Source organism: Podarcis filfolensis (genome assembly GCF_964270895.1).
Source record: "Podarcis filfolensis genome assembly, chromosome: 15".
NCBI classification, from domain to species: Eukaryota; Metazoa; Chordata; class Lepidosauria; order Squamata; family Lacertidae; genus Podarcis; species Podarcis filfolensis.
This window is the reverse complement of record NC_139618.1, coordinates 4091443-4111110: the sequence shown is the minus strand read 5'-3', so window position 1 is coordinate 4111110 and position 19668 is coordinate 4091443. Positions and strand designations below refer to the sequence as shown.

At 50.0% G+C, this 19668-nt stretch overlaps 1 protein-coding gene across 5 annotated transcripts in view; it reads left to right on the top strand.

The window, feature by feature from the left end:
- The window catches only part of TEX14 (testis expressed 14, intercellular bridge forming factor), a 52094-nt gene that overhangs the window by 14208 nt on the left and 18218 nt on the right, over window positions 1-19668 (top strand). For all 5 annotated transcript variants that reach the window (XM_083587406.1, XM_083587404.1, XM_083587403.1 and 2 more), the window contains 13 exons: window positions 195-264; window positions 2280-2410; window positions 3311-3424; window positions 4855-4978; window positions 5625-5803; window positions 6645-6796; window positions 7255-7445; window positions 8071-8260; window positions 9215-10131; window positions 12576-12679; window positions 13974-14056; window positions 16096-16386; window positions 17533-17633. In XM_083587406.1, the coding sequence (XP_083443532.1) occupies window positions 195-264; window positions 2280-2410; window positions 3311-3424; window positions 4855-4978; window positions 5625-5803; window positions 6645-6796; window positions 7255-7445; window positions 8071-8260; window positions 9215-10131; window positions 12576-12679; window positions 13974-14056; window positions 16096-16386; window positions 17533-17633 (2647 nt within the window). The remainder of the gene's footprint in view (window positions 1-194; window positions 265-2279; window positions 2411-3310; window positions 3425-4854; window positions 4979-5624; window positions 5804-6644; window positions 6797-7254; window positions 7446-8070; window positions 8261-9214; window positions 10132-12575; window positions 12680-13973; window positions 14057-16095; window positions 16387-17532; window positions 17634-19668) is intronic.

Sequence of the window (19668 nt, the reverse complement as noted above, 5' to 3'; positions counted from 1 at the left end):
TTTGATCCTACGGTTCTATGAGAGCTAGTGTGGTACAGTGGTTAGAGTGTTGGACAAGGACCTGGAAGACCAGGGTTCATATTCCAGCTCAGCCATGAAGCTCACTGGGTGACTTTGGGTCAGTTGCTGCCTCTCAGCCTCAGCTACTTCAAGAGACACCCCTTTCCCCCTTTCTTTATTTTTTTGTCCTTCAGGACGGCTGACAAGATTCTGAGACGCGGGAGCAGTGCCCCCCAAAACATTTACAGCTTTGGCTTTGGGAAGGTAAATATGGCGGAAGGGTCCAGGACGCAACAGGATCTCCCTGTTCCCCTTGAGCCAAGGTTGTATCTAGAAGAATGAATTGGGAACAGCTGGTGAATTTTTTGTTGGGAATTCAAAAAAAGTATATCCCTGTTATGCAAGTCTTTAGTGCAGAGTGTGGCTTCTGGTGGTGAAAGAGCGGAATTTGGCCAGTGGAAAACCTTGAGCCCAGGGGCCAAATGCAGCCCTCCGGGTCTCTCTCTTTGGCCCTTGATATTCTCCTGCCCTCTTGTCTGTCCTGCTCTGTGCCTTCTTCAGGTGCTTTTGCCTGGCTGAGTGTCAGGGCTGGGACAAAGGCTCAGAGCCTGGGACGACGAGTGGTCAGAAAGGGAGAAGAGGAAGTAGAGTGGGAGGAGATGTCAGAAGCTGAAGAGGTAACAGGGTTAGTGAGCCATGAGAGTCTGTGGCAGAGAGAAGTCCAGTGTGCTGGTCCTGGGGGGAGGTTACCGTGAGGCGTGGTCAGAGTCCGGTCTGGGGTCGAAGGTCTGGAGACTGTCCAGCAAGGGCGAAGCAGGGTCCAAAGCAAGAAGCCGGGCGTGGACGGGAACTCTGGAAGAACAGGTCTGGGTGCTGACAGAAACAGGTTTCCAACGACGTTGCTCCCGCAACCTGGGACTGGGCTGACTGGCCTTTATTTCCTCTGAGGCCAGGGGTGGTCCCGGCCCACAGGTGACCCGCCTCTCCTGGCCTTAAGGCGAGCACTCCTCCTTAGAGAACTCAGTTCCCTCCGCCTCTCTGCCCTGAGCCTCTGCAGCTCAGGAGAGGTTGGAGGGTTATTGGACCCAGGGGCAGCTTCACCTTCCCCTGACAGGGCTGGGAGAGGCGCACCTGCAGGCAATGGGCCCTCAATCACCTCCGGAGCCAGAGTGGATACATCTGGTGTCTGCTCCTGAGGATCCGGCACAGGTTCAGGCCCTTCAGATTCAAGCCCCTGCCCCGGCTCAGCCAGCCCTGGAGGCGGGGACTCCTGTGCAGGCTGGGACTCCTCAGGTTCAGATTCTGAATCAGATTCCCAGGCCATCACATCCAGAATTAGAGGCAGAAGCAGAGGATGGAGAGGAGGGGGGGCAAGAAGCAGAGTGGAGGCAGGCTTCTGAAGAAGCCGGGGGGGGTCTCCCCCTCCTGCTGTGACCAGCTCCCCTGCCCCCTCATCTCCCAGGACCAGAAGAGGTATGAAGAGGGCAGATCAAAGACAGACAAGACTTCATCTCAGATTACTTGGGAAGGACCAGGCAGAGGAGTAGACTTAGGGAGCTGTGGGAAGGTGGGGACCTTCAGTCCTTGCAACTGCCTCATTGGGGCCAGACCAGTGAGGAAGAGTTGCTGTGCTCACTAGGCCTGGCACTATTGAGCAGCGTCTTCTAATAAAGTGTTAACACTATGTGCTTTATTGCTGATGTGCTCCTGACACTGGGATATGTCCTAGAACCCTTGAAATGTCTCTCACTTGCCTTAATTGAGAATAGATATGGACGCTTGAATCTGTGTACAAACTAGTCAAGGTAAATTTCAACATTTGTTGCTCTGCACCTTTTTGCCTTGAGCGTCACTGGCCCCAAGGAGGTTTCCTGGAAGAGAATGTGGACCTTGATTGGAAAACGTGTGTCCTTGAGCAATAGCAAAAGGATTGGTGGGTGGGTGTCTTTTAAATGTAAGAAAACATTTCTGCACTGCTTTTATGAAAAAGAAACATCAAAGTGGTTTACATGACAAGAAAACATAGCATTATCCAATAAAAATTCACTGTCAATAGAGAAGGTGAAATCATCACAAGGACAGGTATTTATAATGCTATTAAGGGCCAGGGGAAAGCTATGCTTTCTTTACAAAGCATCCTTCTTTGTAAGAAAAAGGTTTCTTTTTCATTTTCTTGGTTTAAAAAAGTGAACATAAGGAAGAGATTTACAGAATTATGAATGTTGTGAAGGAAAATGAAAACAAAGAGCAATTGTTACAATTATTATTTCTCGTGTCAGGTTTACCTCACAGGCAGCCGTCAGCTGGGCTACCTGGCATCGCTCCCCATCATTGCGGATAAGGAAGTGGTCCAGGCTGATGATGAACCAACCTTCTCCTTTCCAGCTGGGCCGTACATGACTATGACCAAGTGGGTTGATGCTTTTGCAAGGGGGAGTTGGGCTTCTTAACCAAGTAGGCTAGGTGTAGGCTTGTTCAATGTATACATCGCTTCTGACCCAAGATGAAGTCCCAAAGCAATACACATCCCGACGAGAAACTGCAGTCAGAATCACATAAACATTATTAAGAACAGGTTTAACAGTGCAGTTTCATATCAGTGGTGCTTTCTTTTGCCCGTTTAGACTCGTGTTGTCAAAGAGATAAACAACTATCTAACATTTAGAAGACATCTGAAGGCAGCCCTGTTCGGGGAAGTTTTTAATGTGTGACATTTTGATGTATTTTTAATTCTTGTTGGAAGCCGCCCAGAGTGGCTGGGGAACAAATAATAATATTATTATTATTATTATTATTATTATTATTATTATTACTACTACTACTACTACTACTACTACTTTTTTGGGGGAGTAGAACCCCCAGGATTCACCAGTCGGAGCCTACTGCAAAAAGACACACATTTAGATTTAAAGAGTTATGAGCTGTGGAATTTTCTTTTTTGAGTGCAAAAAACTTGAAGGGTGCTTGCTTTTGGTTCCCCCAGTCTCAAAAGTGGTTTACGAAAAGAAGAAAACAACGATACCATCACCACTTAAATAAGGCATTAAAAATAACTAAAATAAAAAGTAAACTAAAAACCAGATGAAAACACATGTCAGCATTTGACCTGCCTGGATTTGAACCCTGGCCTCCCACTTGCACAGTGCCTGCTACACCACCACTGGCAATCTTCCTTTGGGAGCTACCCTTCTGCCCACCTCCTGTGACGGAGTATGCATTCAAGCAGAGTATTGAAAACTGCAATACTGCCAAAGAAAAAGTCCAGAAAGTCACACCTGGCCTCTCTCCCCTCCCTTCCCTGGTCTTGCAGTTTGATGTGGGGTGGAAGCAGAGTCACAGTGAAGGAGCTGAACATGAAACCCCACCAGCACTGCAGCAAGCTGCGCCTCTCGGACCTGCTTCTCGCGGAACAGGAGTACAGTAGGTACGGCCACCTCTTGCAGCTTTGGCGGGGAAAACCTGAATCGCGATTGTGGCTCCTTCCTCTACTGATGTTCAGATCGGAGGGGGAACAGCATCTCAGCAGCGATGTCAACTTGCGTTTCTTGCAACTACATAATAGGTTCCCATGCAATTTGGGCGCTGAGCAGGAAGAAGGAAAAGCCCTAGAGCTATTCTGGTAACCTTGTTTTGATCTGTTCCTGAGCAACAAAGAGGGGGTCTGTATTGTGGCCATTTGCCTTGGGGAAAATAATCTACTTGTTTCTCTCTTCCTCCTCAGTCTCTTGGGTGATTACAGTGTTATAGGGGATTTTTTGTGGGGGGAGGTCAGTCTGGATGAAACCCATGAGTCCCTCTCAAAGCTGTGATTCTGTGTCAGGGAGGGTAGAATCTATTAGGAGAAACCAGCCAGATCAGTTCCTTCGCTAAGGGAGTGGCCTTGGCCTGCCAGTTCAGTCCTGCCATTTACATTAAAAAGGGGCTGCCTTGTTGCCATAGAGACAAACGGGTGTGTGTGTGCGCGTGTGTGTGTAACCCCCCACCACCTAGTGGAAGCAGACTTCACCTTATAGAACATGGGTAGACAAACTAAGGCCCGGGGGCTGGATCCGGCCTAATTGCCTTCTAAATCCGGCCCACAGACGGTCCGGGAATCAGCGTGTTTTTACATGAGTAGAATGTGTCCTTTTATGTAAAATGCATCTCTGGGTTATTTGTGGGGCATGGGAATTCGTTCATCCCCCACCCCAAATATAGTCCAGCCCCCCACAAGATCCGAGGGACAGTGGACCGGCCCCTTGCTGAAAATGTTTGCTGATTCCTGTATAGAAGAACAATAGCCAGAGTTTTGTGAGTGAGCTTTGGCTGATGCTGGAGAGACAGAGGCATCCATTGCTCTGTGCTGGAGCCAAAGTGGTGGCTTGGGGCTTCCCTGGAAAACCTTCCCTGGGGAGGCGAGATCTTTCAAGGTGTTAGTGCTGTGAGACCTTCCATCTTATCCTCTGATTATATATGTATGTGTAAATAAAACCACACATCTTAAAGACACCACAGTCTTTTGTTAACCGTCATTCCAAGGAAACGGAAATATGGATAAGCGCAGGCACCCCCGGAGCCTCTCACCGCTCGGTGATGGGTTGCACGTAGTAATACCCAGCAGAACATCCCTTGAAAGATCAGTTGTGTTTTCTGGTGCCATGTTGATGGCCTGATCCATGTTAACTTCCACCTTCTTTTGGCCTTTGCTCCCGGCATGTTCTGTTGTTGCTTTTTTGTTGGTTCTGGTGCTTTAAGTTGGTTAGGAAAGGCAGAGTGAGCTGTTCTGATGGGATAAGATCAGTAAGCCTGGAAATGCACTTCCTTCGTAATCCAATTTCCCTTCACACTGTTGGGTTTTCATATCTCCTCCTGCAGCCAGCTCCGCCATCCTCATTTGTTGCAGCTGATGGCCGTCTGTTTATCCAGCGACTTGGAGAAAACGCGATTAGTGTTTGAGAGGGTTACTTTTGGCTCCCTCTATAGCATCCTTCATGAGAGGGTAAAGTGACCGTTTTTGTTTCTTGGCAGAATTAATATATTTGTTCTACCTGCCCCCAGTGGTTTCCTCCCAAGGAGCTCAGAGTGACAAATCAGGTTCTTCCGGCCCCTTCCAAACTTTATCCTCATAACAACCCCGTGAGGTAGGTTACACTGAGAGACTGTGACTAAGTCGTTGAGCTTCGTAGCTAAGAGAGTCACCTGGCAAGCTTCATGGCTAAGAGGGGATTGATCCATTTTGTCCTGCGTCATGTGGTAGGTTAGACGGAGTAAAAGGGGTGCTGGCTTTGCACATAGTGCTGAGCCACAGTTAAAACAAGCCAAAGACAGCAAATCATGACTTCAGGTTAAGCTGTTGGGCAGGGTTTGGACAGTTGGAGAAACCATGGTTTAATGAACCATCGTTGAATAAACCATGGCTTGGCATTATGTGTGAACCGGGCCGTGATCATCTCCTCTGATCTCAAACAGTTCTAATGCAGAATGATTACCAGACAGTAAACTAACACCCACATCGTATGTTGATTGCATTAATTGTATGGTGTGGAAGGGTACCTGCCCTGTTTTAAATCCTGTCTTCCTGGAGGTTCCTGGGAAGAGCAAATACTCAAGCTAAGAGCTGGTTTCTTTCCTCTTCCCCTCGGCAGCGTTCGGAGTTCCCCATTGTGCACATGGAGACCCTCGTTCACCTCTTGCTCCAGGTGAATGATGGCCTGAGGTTCCTGCACTCGCACGGCTTCATCCACCGCACGGTCAGCTCCTATGCTGTGGTGGTGGTTTTGGCGGGGGAAGCCAAGCTTACCAACCTGGAGTACATGATCGAGAGGTAAAGGCGCCCTACTTTCCCCCGTTCTCCCCATATTACTTGAGCAACTAGCAAAAGTACAAAATGTAAGTTTGGAAATGGTGTCTGAGCTGCAGAGGTCGGACGTGCATGCATGGTCAGCTTGGAAGCATGATGAAAAAAGGAGGCCACCCAGGCCCGAAGGATGTATGTAGTGTTACAAGCTTCCTGCCAAGGCAGACAAAGGAAATGATTTCACTGAGTTCTCTCTAGCAAATTTTACAGGAAAGCTCTGTGAGCCTCAGCCCTTTCATGTGCCCATTTGGCAAAGCATAAGAGCTGATTGACTGCAATAATGTCCCACATAAACAAGTGGGTCTTTGAGAGCTCTCTTGCAGCTACTGTCTCCCCACCACCACCCATTTTCACGTGGTAAAGGGACCCCTGACCACTAGGTCCAGTCGTGGCCGACTCTGGGGTTGCGGCGCTCATCTCACTTTATTGGCTGAGGGAGCCGGCGTACAGCTTCCGGGTCATGTGGCCAGCATGACTGAGCCGCTTCTGGCGAGCCAGAGCAGCGCACGGAAACGCCGTTTACCTTCCCGCTGGAGTGGTACCTATTTATCTACTTGCACTTTGACGTGCTTTCGAACTGCTAGGTTGGCAGGAGCTGGGACTGAGCAACGGGAGCTCACCCCGTCGCGGGGATTCGAACCGCCGACCTTCTGATTGGCAAGTCCTAGGCTCTGTGGTTTAACCCACAGCGCCACCCTCATCCTTTCACGTGTTATCCAGCTTTAAAATAATGCTGAGCATCTCTGGGATGTATGTTCTCCCCCTTGCCACATGTTCTGAGGGCCTCTTGGTTTCCTGTCTTTGGCAGCAAGGATGGGGGAGAGCACAGCGACCTGACACGGCTGCCCATCCCTTCCCAGTTATACAAGTGGTGCGCTCCGGAAGTAATCCTCCAGAGGACCGCGACCACCAAGTCTGACATCTACAGCTTCTGCGCGGTGATGCAGGAGGCTCTGACAGGTACAGAAGCGGAGGGAGGGATGCTAAGCCTCACAAAGGTAAGGACATAAGGAGAACCTGCTGGATCATGCCAATGGTCCATCTAGTCCAGCATCCTGTTCTCACAGCGGCCAGACAGATACCTGTATGAAATTCGCAGGCAAGACCCAAGCACAAGAGCGCTCTCCCCTTCTGTGGTTCCCAGCATCTGGTATTGAGAAGCATCACTGCCTCTGACTGTGGAGGCAGAGCAGAGCCATTGTGGCTACTAGCCATTGATAGCTTTATCCTCCCCTGAATTTGCCCAGTCTTTTAAAGCCATCCAAGTTGGGGGCTGTAACTGCCTCTTGTGGAAGTGTGTTCCATAGTTTTAACAATCCGCTAGACGGATTCTTGACATGCCCTCTGCCATAAGGCAGGCTCCCCCCCTTTAGAGCTTCACCACATCAGAGCATGCATGTGGTCTGTGTGTCTTCCAGATACCATCCCCTGGGATGGGTTCGAGGGCCCGGATGTTAAGGATCTCATAGTTTCTGGGCAGTGGCTGGAAGCGGATGCCAGGCTGCCTAAGCCCTATTACGACATCGTGAAGACCGGGCTGGAGTCCAGGCAGAAACAGCGCACCATGAACCTGCAGGATATCCGATACATCCTGAAGAATGACCTGAAGGTGAACCAGAGCAATTGAGCCTCCCAAATCTGGGCTTGCAAACAACTTTACTTCTGGTCACTTCTGGCAAATTTGAACCTCCTCTGGGCACCCAGGTGTGGCTGGCTAGCTAGCTAAAAACTGACCGCCAGTGTGTTTTGTAAACATTATTTTTGCAAGGCTACTTCTCAACTCCAGAGAGCCTGTGCTTAAACTCCCCCCACCAATGGATCACTTGAAAAGTGGTAGCTCATCTAGGAGAAGGAAAACCTTGCAGGATATTTCAGGAGAAGAAAAGTCTAAGGGGTAAAACCCACACAAATCAGGAGTTGAGTCGCTAAGATGGTTGGAGAATGCCTTGTAAGCCTCCTTCCGGCAACTCCTGCAGCCAAGGTGGTGCCAAACGTATTGCTCTGCTTTCCTTTGGACCACATCAGCGAGGCTGAGAGGGGCGGGCTTGTCATCTGGACAGGCTTGTGTCTTGGGGAGTGCACTTTAATGCTCCTAACGCAAAGGTTTGACTCTACCCCCGGAGGCGCACTCCACTGTCTCTTGAGGCAGACGGATGCCAACAATGGCAACCTGATTTGGTTGCAGGGAGAGAGGGGTCCCCTGTGTCCTGACACCATTCTCCTTGCCACTGCAGGATTTGCTTGAGTCTCGTAGGACCCGCCATGGTGACAGTTCTGGACCGTCAAAGGCCGAACCCCGTGCTGACATTAATATCTGCTTGCCGTCCGCCTCCGCTGTCTCGGTCAAGGTGGAAGAAGAGTTGCCAGAAGAGGAGCAGGAAGAAGAGAAGCCAGAAGAGGAGCAGAGCGTCCCGTGTCTGCCTTGTAAGTTCTGCTTTTGCTGCAAGGGCCAAAGCCTGGCCTTTTGTGTCTTTGCTGCCGGTGGCAGTTTCCCTCCTGGGGCAAACGGGAAGGGCTGCATCTAAGTGGCAGGGCACCTGCTTTGCATGCAGAAGGCCCCAGGCTCAATCCACAGCTGTGTCTCCAGTTAGGCCTGAAATCCTGGAGAGCTGCTGCCCGTCAGTGTAGGTAGTACAGAGCTATGGTTGGTCTCTTCTGTATGTTTGTGGCCCTCCAGACACATACCAGGAATGGGGGAACAACCATCTGTATGCCCTGCTAGAGTTGGAAGGGACCATGAGGGTCATCTGGTCCAGGCATGTGCAGCTCCCAAGAGACTGCGATCTACTCCCAGTAAAACACTGGCTGTGATCTACCCATTGCCATTCAAGGGAGGAGGAGCGTGCGTGGGGTGGGTGGATTGCCCAGAGTTATTGACCTTTTTTAAGGAGGGAAGTGCCCAGAGTTGTTGAGCTTTTTTGGGCGAGGATTGCACAGAATTTTTAAGCTTTCCCCCCCATAACTTTTTGCACATGATAAGGATCCTGCGATCTACCAGGATCAGCCGGGGATCTACTACTAGGTCACAATCTGCTGGTTGGACATCCCTCGTCCAATCCCTGCAATGCAGGAATCTTTTTGCCCACTGTGGGGCTTGAACCCATGGGACTGAGATTGAGTCTCATGCTCTACAGACTGAGCTATCCACCAGCCCCAGCCAACATGGCTAGCGGCCAGGAGCGCTGTGAGGTGGAGAGCAGCAGCTTCCACATCCCTGATGCAGAGCAAGGTGTCCAGATGTCATGCACATGGGACAGAAATACGCTGCAGGATCCTGAGAGGCCCTTTGGAAGTGTGTATGTTTGAGGAGAGAAAACACTGTCCTGTGCTTGTTAAGAGCTTAGCCCCTCATTCTGACTCGTGCTCTTGATTCTTCAGCCGGGAGCTTCACCGTGATGAGATGCGCTGCTTCTGCTCCCAGAATCGAAGGTGCCGCTGTCCACCAGTCTCAGCCCGCCCTCCCTGCCGCTCAGTCCGGCCACCTCTTGGCTCCCAAAGTCCAGGGGGGCACCAGCGACAGGGACGAGAGCCTCTGCAGCTTTGAAATCAACGAGATCTACACCTGCTACCCTGAGATGTGTGGGGACAGCACGGAGGAGGACACAACATCTGGACCGGGCCAGGGATCCCCAAGGCAGCCTCGGACCGTCCCGGGGGATTGGGCCAAAGCCCTTTCGCCGCCCCTGCCAGCCAGAATTCAGGACGGGCAGACAAGCTGCAGCGAGGGGGGCGCCACCTCCGATTCAGAGTCTGAATACACCAGGGAAGAGGTCACCTACATGTCGCAGGCCTACCCTGTGCAGCAAATGGTGAGGTTCTCCAGCCCCCGGGGCCAGAACACCCCCTGGAAGGGGGGCCACTACTTTGGGAAGTGCGTCCTGAACCTGAAGATCTCCCAGACGCTGCTGCAGCAGGCGAGGGACTCCCTCTGCCGGACGGAAAGGAAGCTGGACCAGCTGGAGAGCTTCAGAAAGCTCCAGCCCCAGCCATGTGCCGTTGCCCTGAACCCCATCATCCGAGGATACTGGGAGAAGGACGAGGGCTCCGCTTTTGGAAACCTCAGGGCGCCCTGCAGCGGACCCAGAGCCTTCCTCTGGAAAGCGGTGGGCCCTCCGTCTGTGAACTACGTCCCTCCGCCGCTGCGCGTCATGGCCATGCAGCGGCCTCTGGTGATTCAGCCCTTCCAGCCCATGGAGCCAGAGCGCAGGAGCCAGGACACCACCTGCTGGAGCGACTGCGGGCTGGAGGCGCCCAAAAGCCCCTGGAGCAGAGGGGAAGTGGAACCCAACTATCAGGTGTGTGAGAGCGGTAAAGGGAGGGGCTGTAGCTGGGGGGTAGAGCAGTTGCCTTGCATGCAGAAGGTCCCAGCTTCAATCCCTAACTTCTCCTGGTAGGGCTGCGGAAAGACTTAGGTCTGAAATCCTGAAGAGCTGCTGCGAGTCAGAGCAGGCAGCACTGAGCTAGGTGGTCTGACTCTGTATAAGGCAGCTTCCTGTGTTCTTTTTTTAACCCGTTATTCAGAACCATGAGGGCTAGAATCTTACTCTACTAAAGTGATAAAGCATCTGCTTTGCATGCAGGGGGTTCCAGGAGCAATCTCAGGTGTCCTCAGTTGGGCCTCCTGCCTGGAGAGTCAGTGTAGACCATGGGTAGGCAAACTAAGGCCCGGGAGCCAAATCCGGCCCAATCACCTTCTAAATCTGGCCTGCGGACGGTCCGGGAATCAGCATGTTTTTACGTTAGTAGAATGTGTCCTTTTATTTAATCTGCATCTCTGTGTTATTTGTGGGGCCTGCCTGGTGTTTTTACATGAGTAGAATGTGTGCTTTTATTTAAAATGCATCTCTGGGTTATTTGTGGGGCATAGGAATTCGTTCATTCCCCCCCCCCAATATAGTCCAGCCCCCCACAAGGTCTGAGGGACAGTGGACTGGCCCCCTGCTGGAAAAGTTTGCTGACCCCTGGCGTAGACAGTACTAAGCTAGTAACAAGGCAGATTCCCTTGTTCGTAGATTCATAGAACTGTGGACTTGGAAGGGACCCTGAGGATCATCCAGTCTGACCCCCTGCAGCAGTGCTGGATTAAACCCTGCGGAGGCCCCTAGACAGTCTAAATTGGGGATGGGGGGGCTGGCTTGCAAATTACCGTATTTTTTGCACCATAACACTCACTTTTTTCCTCCTAGAAAGTAAGGGGAAATGTCTGTGCGTGTTATGGAGGGAATGCCTACGGGTGGCGGGGGTGGGGTGGGATCTGCTGCAGTCGTGAGCAGAGGATCCATGGTTCCCCTTCCTTCCCTCCTTCGTGTCTCGCTTTGAAACAGCAAAGCAGGAGAAGAGCCGCTGAGTGGGGAGGAGAGAGGGACAGAGAGTCTGCTTCTTTAAAGGAGCAAAGCGGGAGAGGAGAGGAGCCACTTACACGAGTGTAAGCGGCTCCTGTCCAGTTGGTTCCTTTAAAGCAAGCAGGCTCTCTGTCCCTCTCTCCTCCCCACTCAGCTCGCTACATAACAGCAAAATTTTTCAGCTCGCTAAGCTGGGGATGAGCAGGGAGGAGGGAGAAAAGCAGAGCCTGCTTGCTTTAAAGGAGCAAAGTGGGAGAGGAGAGGAGCCTTCTCCCCTTATACCCCTCTTCTTCATTATTAGCAGCATCCTTCTCCACCCACCCCACGCATGTTCCTTCTCCCCTTAAATCCCTCGCCTGCATTATTAGCAGCATCCTTCTCCACACACCCCACGCGTGCTCCTTGTCCCTTGAGTGCTTTTCCTTCCCTCCTCACTTAAAACGTGGTTACAAAGCACAGATCCACATGGATCCTCAGGATTTTTGCACTGGGTCACCCCAAATTCACCATCAGATCACATAGCATGTCCATGGCTACATCTTGCACCAAAAAAATCACGCACCCACTGTTGCCTGGGGCCGCAGTGGTGCAAAACGTGGTTACAAAGCATGGATCCATATGGATCCTCAGGATTTTTGCATTGGGCTACTCCAAACTCACTGTCAGATCACATGTCTGTGGCCACAGCATGAACCACAAAACTCATACATCCACTGTTTCGTTTAGAATATTTTTTTTCTTGTTTTCCTCCTCTAAAAACTACGTGCGTGTTATGGTCAGGTGCGTGTTATAGAGCGAAAAACACGGTATCTCCCAATACACTTTTTTATTTTACCAACCAACAATTTTTAAAAACCAATTACATTACACAAAACAAACAGTATTGATTTTGATCCGTTGTTGAGGCCCCTAAAAGGCATGGGGCCTATAAGCCGGTGCTTACTCTGCCTATTTGGTAATTCGGCTCTGTCATAGGCAGCTGTCCCATACAGGGATCGAACCTGCAACTTTGGTGTTATGAGCACCACACTCTAACCAACTGAGCTATCGGTGCAGATTGTGACTTGCTGGAAGGACATTTGCTAGGCACTGATATTGGCCATGGAGTTAGGAGGAGGGTTGTGTGGCCTCAGCCCCGGGAGCTGAATATGGCCACCCAGGCGCCTCTGTCTGTCCCTTGGGACGTTCCCAAGGCCACACCCCCTCAGGCCACTGTAGGGCCTACTCTCCATTCTCATTAAAAGCTATTGGCAAATACCCACCCCTTCCTCACGTGTGGGAAATTAAGCAGTCAGCCACTAAATATACAGCCTGCCTTGCCCCCTGGTTAACTGCATAACTCATAAATGCTTGCCTGAGTCCCCACTCAGTTATGATTGACTGGAGTGATTTTTCAGCTTTTGCACCCAGGCGTCACCGTCCGGAGGAAGAGGAACATGAGCCCGCAGTTGTGGCGAGGGAACCTCTCTGCAGTGGACGATGGGAACAGATTTTCAGATGGGTGAGTGCTGCTGCTCCCCAGTCCCCAGCCACACTGCCTCCAATCCCGTAGATGACTGTGATGAATTTGGTATATTGCCCACACTTAAGGTCCCAGGGCGGGTCTCAGCAATTTAAAATGCAACGTTAAAAACCGTTCGAAACAAAATGTGATACCAAGAATGCCTAATAATATGCACCTCAGGAGTCGGAAGCCCTGGGTAAGCCTCAGCCTTTGGCAGAATCTGTTTAGTGAAAGGTGCCAGGCGTGCCTCCGTGGGGAGGGGAGGGGTTCCACACCTTGGGAGCCGCCACAAATAGTGCCTTCTCCCAGCCCCCTCCCCAGACTACCGAGAGCCCCCTCTGCTGAACTTAACATCTGAAAAGGTCTGTAAGGAAAGAGGCAGGCTTTCAGATATTTGGGGTGTAAGTCATTTAGGCTTTAAGCACTGACGTGGGCACCTTGAACTGGGCCCGGAAACGAACTGGCGACCGATGCAGCTCCTCTAAAGCAGTGCTTGTGTGAGATCTAAACAGAACCCCGGTCAGTAATTCAGCTGCTGCATTTTGGACCGATGGAAGTTTCCAAGTTGTCTTCAAGGGCAGCCCCGCATAGAGTGCATTGCAGTGTCATCTGACTATCCCAGCTCAACTCAAAAAAATCCAGGCTAGGGCAATACCTTCAGTAGCCCAACAAAAGCACCACGAGAACTCTTTGTCAGGCTGGATGTTAAACAGAGCAAGTGTGTGTGGTGGGGGAGAGAAGAGGTAATATTTTGGGAGGCTGATTTTGAACCTATAGAGTCTGTATCTGTTCACAGTCAGCTTGCAATCAGGCTTTGTGTTTCCAAGATGCCTTTTTGCTGTTATGAGGCAAGGAGGGATATAAATTTAATAGAAGGTGATAATATAGGAATATTATTATTAAATTTAAATTTGTATACCACCTATACTCGCAGGGTATAAATATACTCACAGGATAAAATCATGATATAAAAACACAGAATACATAATCAAAATAAAAATAAGAACAAGAACAACTCAATAACCCCCCTGTCCTCGCTCCACCAAAACACATTTTAAAAGGGCATTGAATATCAGTCAACCAGAGGCTTGAACATTTTCCCCTGGAGCCTAAAGGTGTTTAATGAAGGCACCAGGCGAGTTTCCCTGGAGAGAGCATTCCACAAATGGGGAGGCACCACAGAAAAAGCCCTGTTCTCGTGTTGCCACCCTCCGGACCTCTCATGGAGGAGGCACACGAAGAAGGGCCTCAGAAGATGATCTCCACCCATATTCCAATGTGTTTCTTGCAGGTTCGTCTCAAAATCAACACCTGAAATTTATGACGATAGTGTGAGGAGGGAGGAGAGGAGGATGGCACAGTCTGAATGGACAAGTGAGTATAGTGTTTTATTTCATTGGAGTCATGCAATCCATAGGTCTCCAGGATGGCGGGAAGCATCAAGCCCATGGGTTGAATGTGGCCCCCGTGCCACTCAGCCTGGCTCTCGGGGCTGTTTCCAGGCCACGTCCTTCTCCCCAGGCAACATCCCTTTGCTGTCCTCTGCAAGTGCTTTTGCCTGGCTTGAATACATCCTCTTGAAGAATGAAAATGTTTACCCTTCCCTGTTGAACTTCCAACACCTACTGAATTATTATTTTTTTCATCCCAGCAGGCATTTCAACTGAAGTCTGATTTTATGGTTTTGGTCTATTTTTTTAAAAAAACTTTTCTGTACACTACATGGAGATTTTGTAGTTAAGCGGTATATAAATTGTTTAAATAAAAAGAAATAGAGGGTGGAAAGGCGTGTGTGTGTAAAATCCTCTACCTTTTGTGTAGCTGATATGTAGCATCCTGTACAAATGTAAAAGTCATGTCCATTGTTTCACCCACTTCTTGCTTCTGGCTCCACCCACCACTGGCCTGCAGATCCTCCAGAAGGTTGTCTGTGAGGAAATGCATTCACCAGGCTGGAAAAGGTTCTTTCAGGACTAGTATATATTCTGTATCCTGTCCCAGTCATGGCATTGCGGGCAACCCTGTCGGGTAGGTGAGGCTGAGCAACAGTGACTGCCTGCAGCACCACCTAGTGAGAGGGGATTTGAATTCCAAGGGCAACATTGCTTGCTGTGGTGGTGTTTTTCAGACTGACTGCTTCCTAGGATCCTCTTTGGATCAACAGTGATCTTTGGGCTTTAATCTCTTCTTGGTGACAGACAAGGTGGTTGCGAGGCGGACCCAAGGCTGCCTGGGCTGGATGGAGGCCAGGACCCTGGACAGTAACAGACAATACATTCAGGAGTGATAGATTCAGGACCACGGACAGCAACTCTGTTGTTGAGTGCAGAGGGCTAAGTTGCTTCAGCACTGGCTTAGTGCAAGTGCCAGAGTCTAGCTTGGAGGAACAAGGCTGAAGGCCCGCTTTCTGGGTACTTACAGCATGCCCACACCCATCCAAGGACCAGTGTAGTTAATGTCTAGTTATGTCCCCAAATGCATTTTACAATCAGAAGGTGAGGTGGTGCTTGCCAGAAACCACCACCCTGGGTGACTTTGGAGGTATGAATGCATTTCAAGGAGTCCTGATGAGATCTCCTTCCTTTTCTGTTGTCTCATTGGCCACTGGATGGCAGCATCAAACAAAGAACGGGATAATAAAGCCAAGAACCAGAACATAACTCTGGTGGGGGGGGGGGAGAGAGCTTCCTTCGCCCCTGGATATTAAGGGCTTCCCTTCCTCTCCCCCATAATTCGAAGCACTGCTCTCCTGCTTGCTGCACTTAGGGACACAAAATCCTTTTCTCTCCTCCCGAGCCGGTAGTAAGCCTCAGTGGGAGGAACACATCAGCAGGAGAGAAACCAAGAGTAGGAAGAGCACTTTAAATCACTCTCCACGGGGGATATCTAGTCATAGTCATAATCTGGTTCATTTGTCAATCTGCACTTTCTGCAAGTACATTGTGTGCTGAAAGCTGTTCGTGGAAAGCAGACCATTAAAAATAATTCATAGCACAATAGCTTTAAAACATAATAACACTGCAATTTATTTAGCAAAATTTATAGAGATTTTTATTTTTTGACTTAACTGTTCTATAAACAGTTTACATGACCTTGACGTTTCAACCATTAGCAGTTCATTTTAAAGCAAGAGCGTTGAAGACTATCTCCTCTGCCTGCAAATGAGGCTGAGATTCCCCAACTCGCCCCCCTCTCCCAGCCAACCCACCACCCCCATTCCAAGACACATCAAAAGACACAAGCATCTTTTATCTTGGAGACAAGAGCCTGCCCCATCTTGCTGATCATTTGAGCCTAGGGCACCGGTGTGTGCCAAACGTATGCTCTACAGTTCCCCCTGTCTCCTCCTACGAAGTCCTTCTGAAAATGGAAAAAGCAAATCACAGTGGGCTCCCCCACCTTGTCCTCCCCAGCGGAAGTGAAGCAGATGGCGAGGCAAGCGGCTTCCGGGCAGCTTGGCCTTCCGCCCCAGTATCGTCTTGGTGAATGGACATCGGAGAGCGAGGGGGAGAGCATCAAGGATGCCTTCTGGAGCACCAGCAGCAAGGAGAGACTCCAGTTCCACCAGTGGAACACTGAGGAGGGGAGGCCGCGGGCTGACAGTGGAATCGGGGACCACCGTTTGCCCTGTGACCGCAGCGAAGAAAATGCCCCGGAAGTTGCGTTGAAAAGATTTGTGGTACCCGAGAGCCAAAGGACTGACGGTAGGGCTGAGCAAAAAGGCTCCTTCCCTGCAGTTAACCATCCCGTTCAGAGCTACTGATTTGGAGCAGGTGGGGTGGGATATTTCAGCAATTTTTCAGAGGCTTATGTGCATGTCAAAATTATTCCAAATGTTTTGTAGAGATGCTGTTGGTGACCCCTGTTTTTTAAACCAAATATTAGCTCTGATGCTTACAGTGCTATTTTGGAGTGAAGGAGAGGAAGGGAAATGACAGCTGACCCCCCCCTCTCTCTCTCTCTCTCTCTCTCACACACACACACACACACACACACACACAGACACCCATATAGCAGAGCTAACGAACACTTTTTGAAGAATTCTGGGGGGCCCTTCCCCACAATTGCCTTTACTTTCTATGAGTCCCCCCCCGGATTTCCCCCCACCTAATTTCAAGCAAATGGCCTTGCTTTTGTCTAAACCTTTGACAGAACTTAAAACTGGATGTCCTAGATTTATATTTGTTACACTTATAAACCTGTCTGCTTCTTCCAGAGACTGCAAGCATCTTGCCTGTGGTTTTCAATCCAGGCAGCTTTTAAGTGGCAGGACCTAGTTAGCTTCAGTGGCAGAACTCCTTCAGGAGTGTTCTCTGGGCAACGTGTGTGCTAATTGTACCACGCTGAAGTTTATTGAAGCGCCTTTTTATGCTGCTGTTTCCCCAGCTGCCAGCAGGCGGTGCAGTTGCTTTACACAGCGGCTCCTAGCCACTCCCCGGCCACTTTCTCCCCCCAGCCATGTATAATCTTATGCACCTCTTATCACGTCCCCCTTCGTTCTCCTTTCTTTCCTAAAACTAAAAAGCCCTAAATGTTGTAACCTTTCAAAACTTCAAAACAAGTGAATTATTAGGCACCCTTACAAAGCAAATGATTTACTGGCGATTTTTTTTTTTGCCCGCCCTGTAAAGACTGATGTTCTTGTCTTTATGGAATAGACATTTAATTGCCATTATCTTCACGGGGCCCCGACAGCTCCTATTGCTGTTAGCTGATTTATTCACTTTTATATTCTGTAAGCTGGCCAAGCCATTCCAGGGACGCCATTAATTCTTTGCATGCTAATTTCCCCCCACTCTCCATTTTTTTATTTTCTTGCGTTTCACGGTGGAGTTATAATTTATTTTTAGGCAGAGGCATCCAATTCCCAGCAAATGAGGTGCTAACGGAGTGTGGCCTGGCCTCTCGAAAGAGCGCTTCGCTTTCTGTCACCGCCGAGGACCTTTGCCGGGTAGGCACTTTAACCCTCTGCGATGTCCGGTTTCCCCCCATCCCAAATCGAAAGATCTGTATTGCTATTTAATAAATTGATTAGCTGCCATATGATGAAGACTATAGGCCAGGAGCAGTTGCACGTTAAGCTGAAGAAGCATCCTGTGATGGGTCTTGGCTCAGTGGAAGAGCATCTGCTTGGCATGCAGAAAGTCCCATGTTGAATCCCCAGTGGGCCTCTCCAGGCAGGGCTAGGGATGTCCTGAATCCCCAGAGAGCTGCTGCCAGTCAGCATAGAGAACACTGATCCAGATCGAGCAATGGTAGGGCCGGGAAAGAGTTCCCAGAGAGCAGCTGCCAGTCAGGGTAGGCCAGAGATGGGGAACCTGCAGCCTCCAAAGTTGTTGGTTTTACACCTCCCATAACCCCTGAACATGGTAGTGCAGGGGCTGATGGGAGTTGTAGTCCAGCAGTGTCCAGAGGGCACTGCCTTAACTACTCTTGCTGCTCTGGTTTGAAAACATGCAGTGGATAATGGTAATCCTGGCGGAAAGTCGGGTTGGAGAGTCCCAGTACCCTGGGAGTTGCAGGAATGCTGTACAGTGGTACCTTGGATTAAGAACTTAATTCGTTCCGGAGGTCCGTTCTTAACCTGAAACTGTTCTTAATCTGAGGTACCACTTTAGCTAATGGGGCCTCCCGCTGCCGCTGCTGCGCGATTTCTGTTCTCATCCTGAAGCAAAGTTCTTAACCAGAGGTACTATTTCTGGGTTAGCAGACCTGAAACGTCTGTAACCTGAAGCATCTGTAACCCGAGGTACCACTGTATAAGGTTACCTAGGCACACAGAGTGGTGAGTTTTGGAGGGTCCGGATGTCCCCCTATTCTTGGGCTGGGCGGGACTTCCTCCTGGAAAGCCTGCCATTGGCCAGGCCACTGGAGAGGCCTCCTCACAGCAGAAGCTGTTCTGCAGAGGCCAGGCAAGGGAGACTGGGACATGCTGGCTTTTGATCGCCGTCCCTACCTGAAAGTTAGGATTGAACAGTGGCAAAGAGAGGTTGGTAATGGAAGCGCTCCCCCTGCTTCTCCGCCCAGACAGTTACTTTGAAGGGTTCCCCTGACCCCTCTTAGGAATTTCCCTCAAGCTCTCCTTGTTACGTCCTGGCGGGAAGCCAGCTTCAGTCCTCTCGGCTATCTGTCTGCATTAACAATTTGTCAGATAAAAGCTTGAAGTGCTTGGGCTGTGGGAACGGAAGATTAGGGGAGCTGTACATGTACATCAGTGGTGGGGAAACGTTTTAGGTCTGAGGGCCACATTCTCTTGGGGGCAACCTTCCAGGGGCCACATCCCAGTGGCAGGTGGGTCCAAACACTGAGGGAATGCAGATGTCTTTGTTTTGCAGTGCTCTTAATCTAATCCTGAAATCTAATACAATCAAAGGGAGTATGAAAAGCCAGTGCGGTGTAATGGTCAGAGTGTTGGACCAGGACCCGGGAGAGCAAGGTTCGAATCCCCACTCAGCCATGAAACTCCCTGGCTGTGACCTTGGAGTCAGTCACCATCTCTTAGCCTCACCTACCTCACAGGGTGGTTGTGAGGATGAAATTGGGAGGACGAGAACCATTTTAGCCACACTGAGATCCATGGAAGAAAAAAGGTGCTATATAAATGTCATTGATAATAATAATAATCAGGGCTTTTTTCCAGCCGAAACTCACAGGAACTCAGTTCTGGTACCTCTCAGGTGGGTGCCACTGCCATTCCAAGAGAATGAGGGAGGTGTTCCTAGTGAGTTCCGGCAACTCTTTTTCTAGAAAAATAGCACTACTGATGATGATGATAGTGAAATGTTGTAAATACAAATAGCTGTATCCCTTTATCAGTGGGACTATAGGAAGCTGCCTTACGCAGAGTCAGACCACTGGCCCATTTAGCTGATTGGCATCTTGCATTTCAGACAGGGAGTCTCTCCCAGCCCTACCTGCAGAGGCTGGGATTCGAACCTGGTGCCTTCCATGTGCACAGCAGATTCTATAACCACTGAACCACAGCC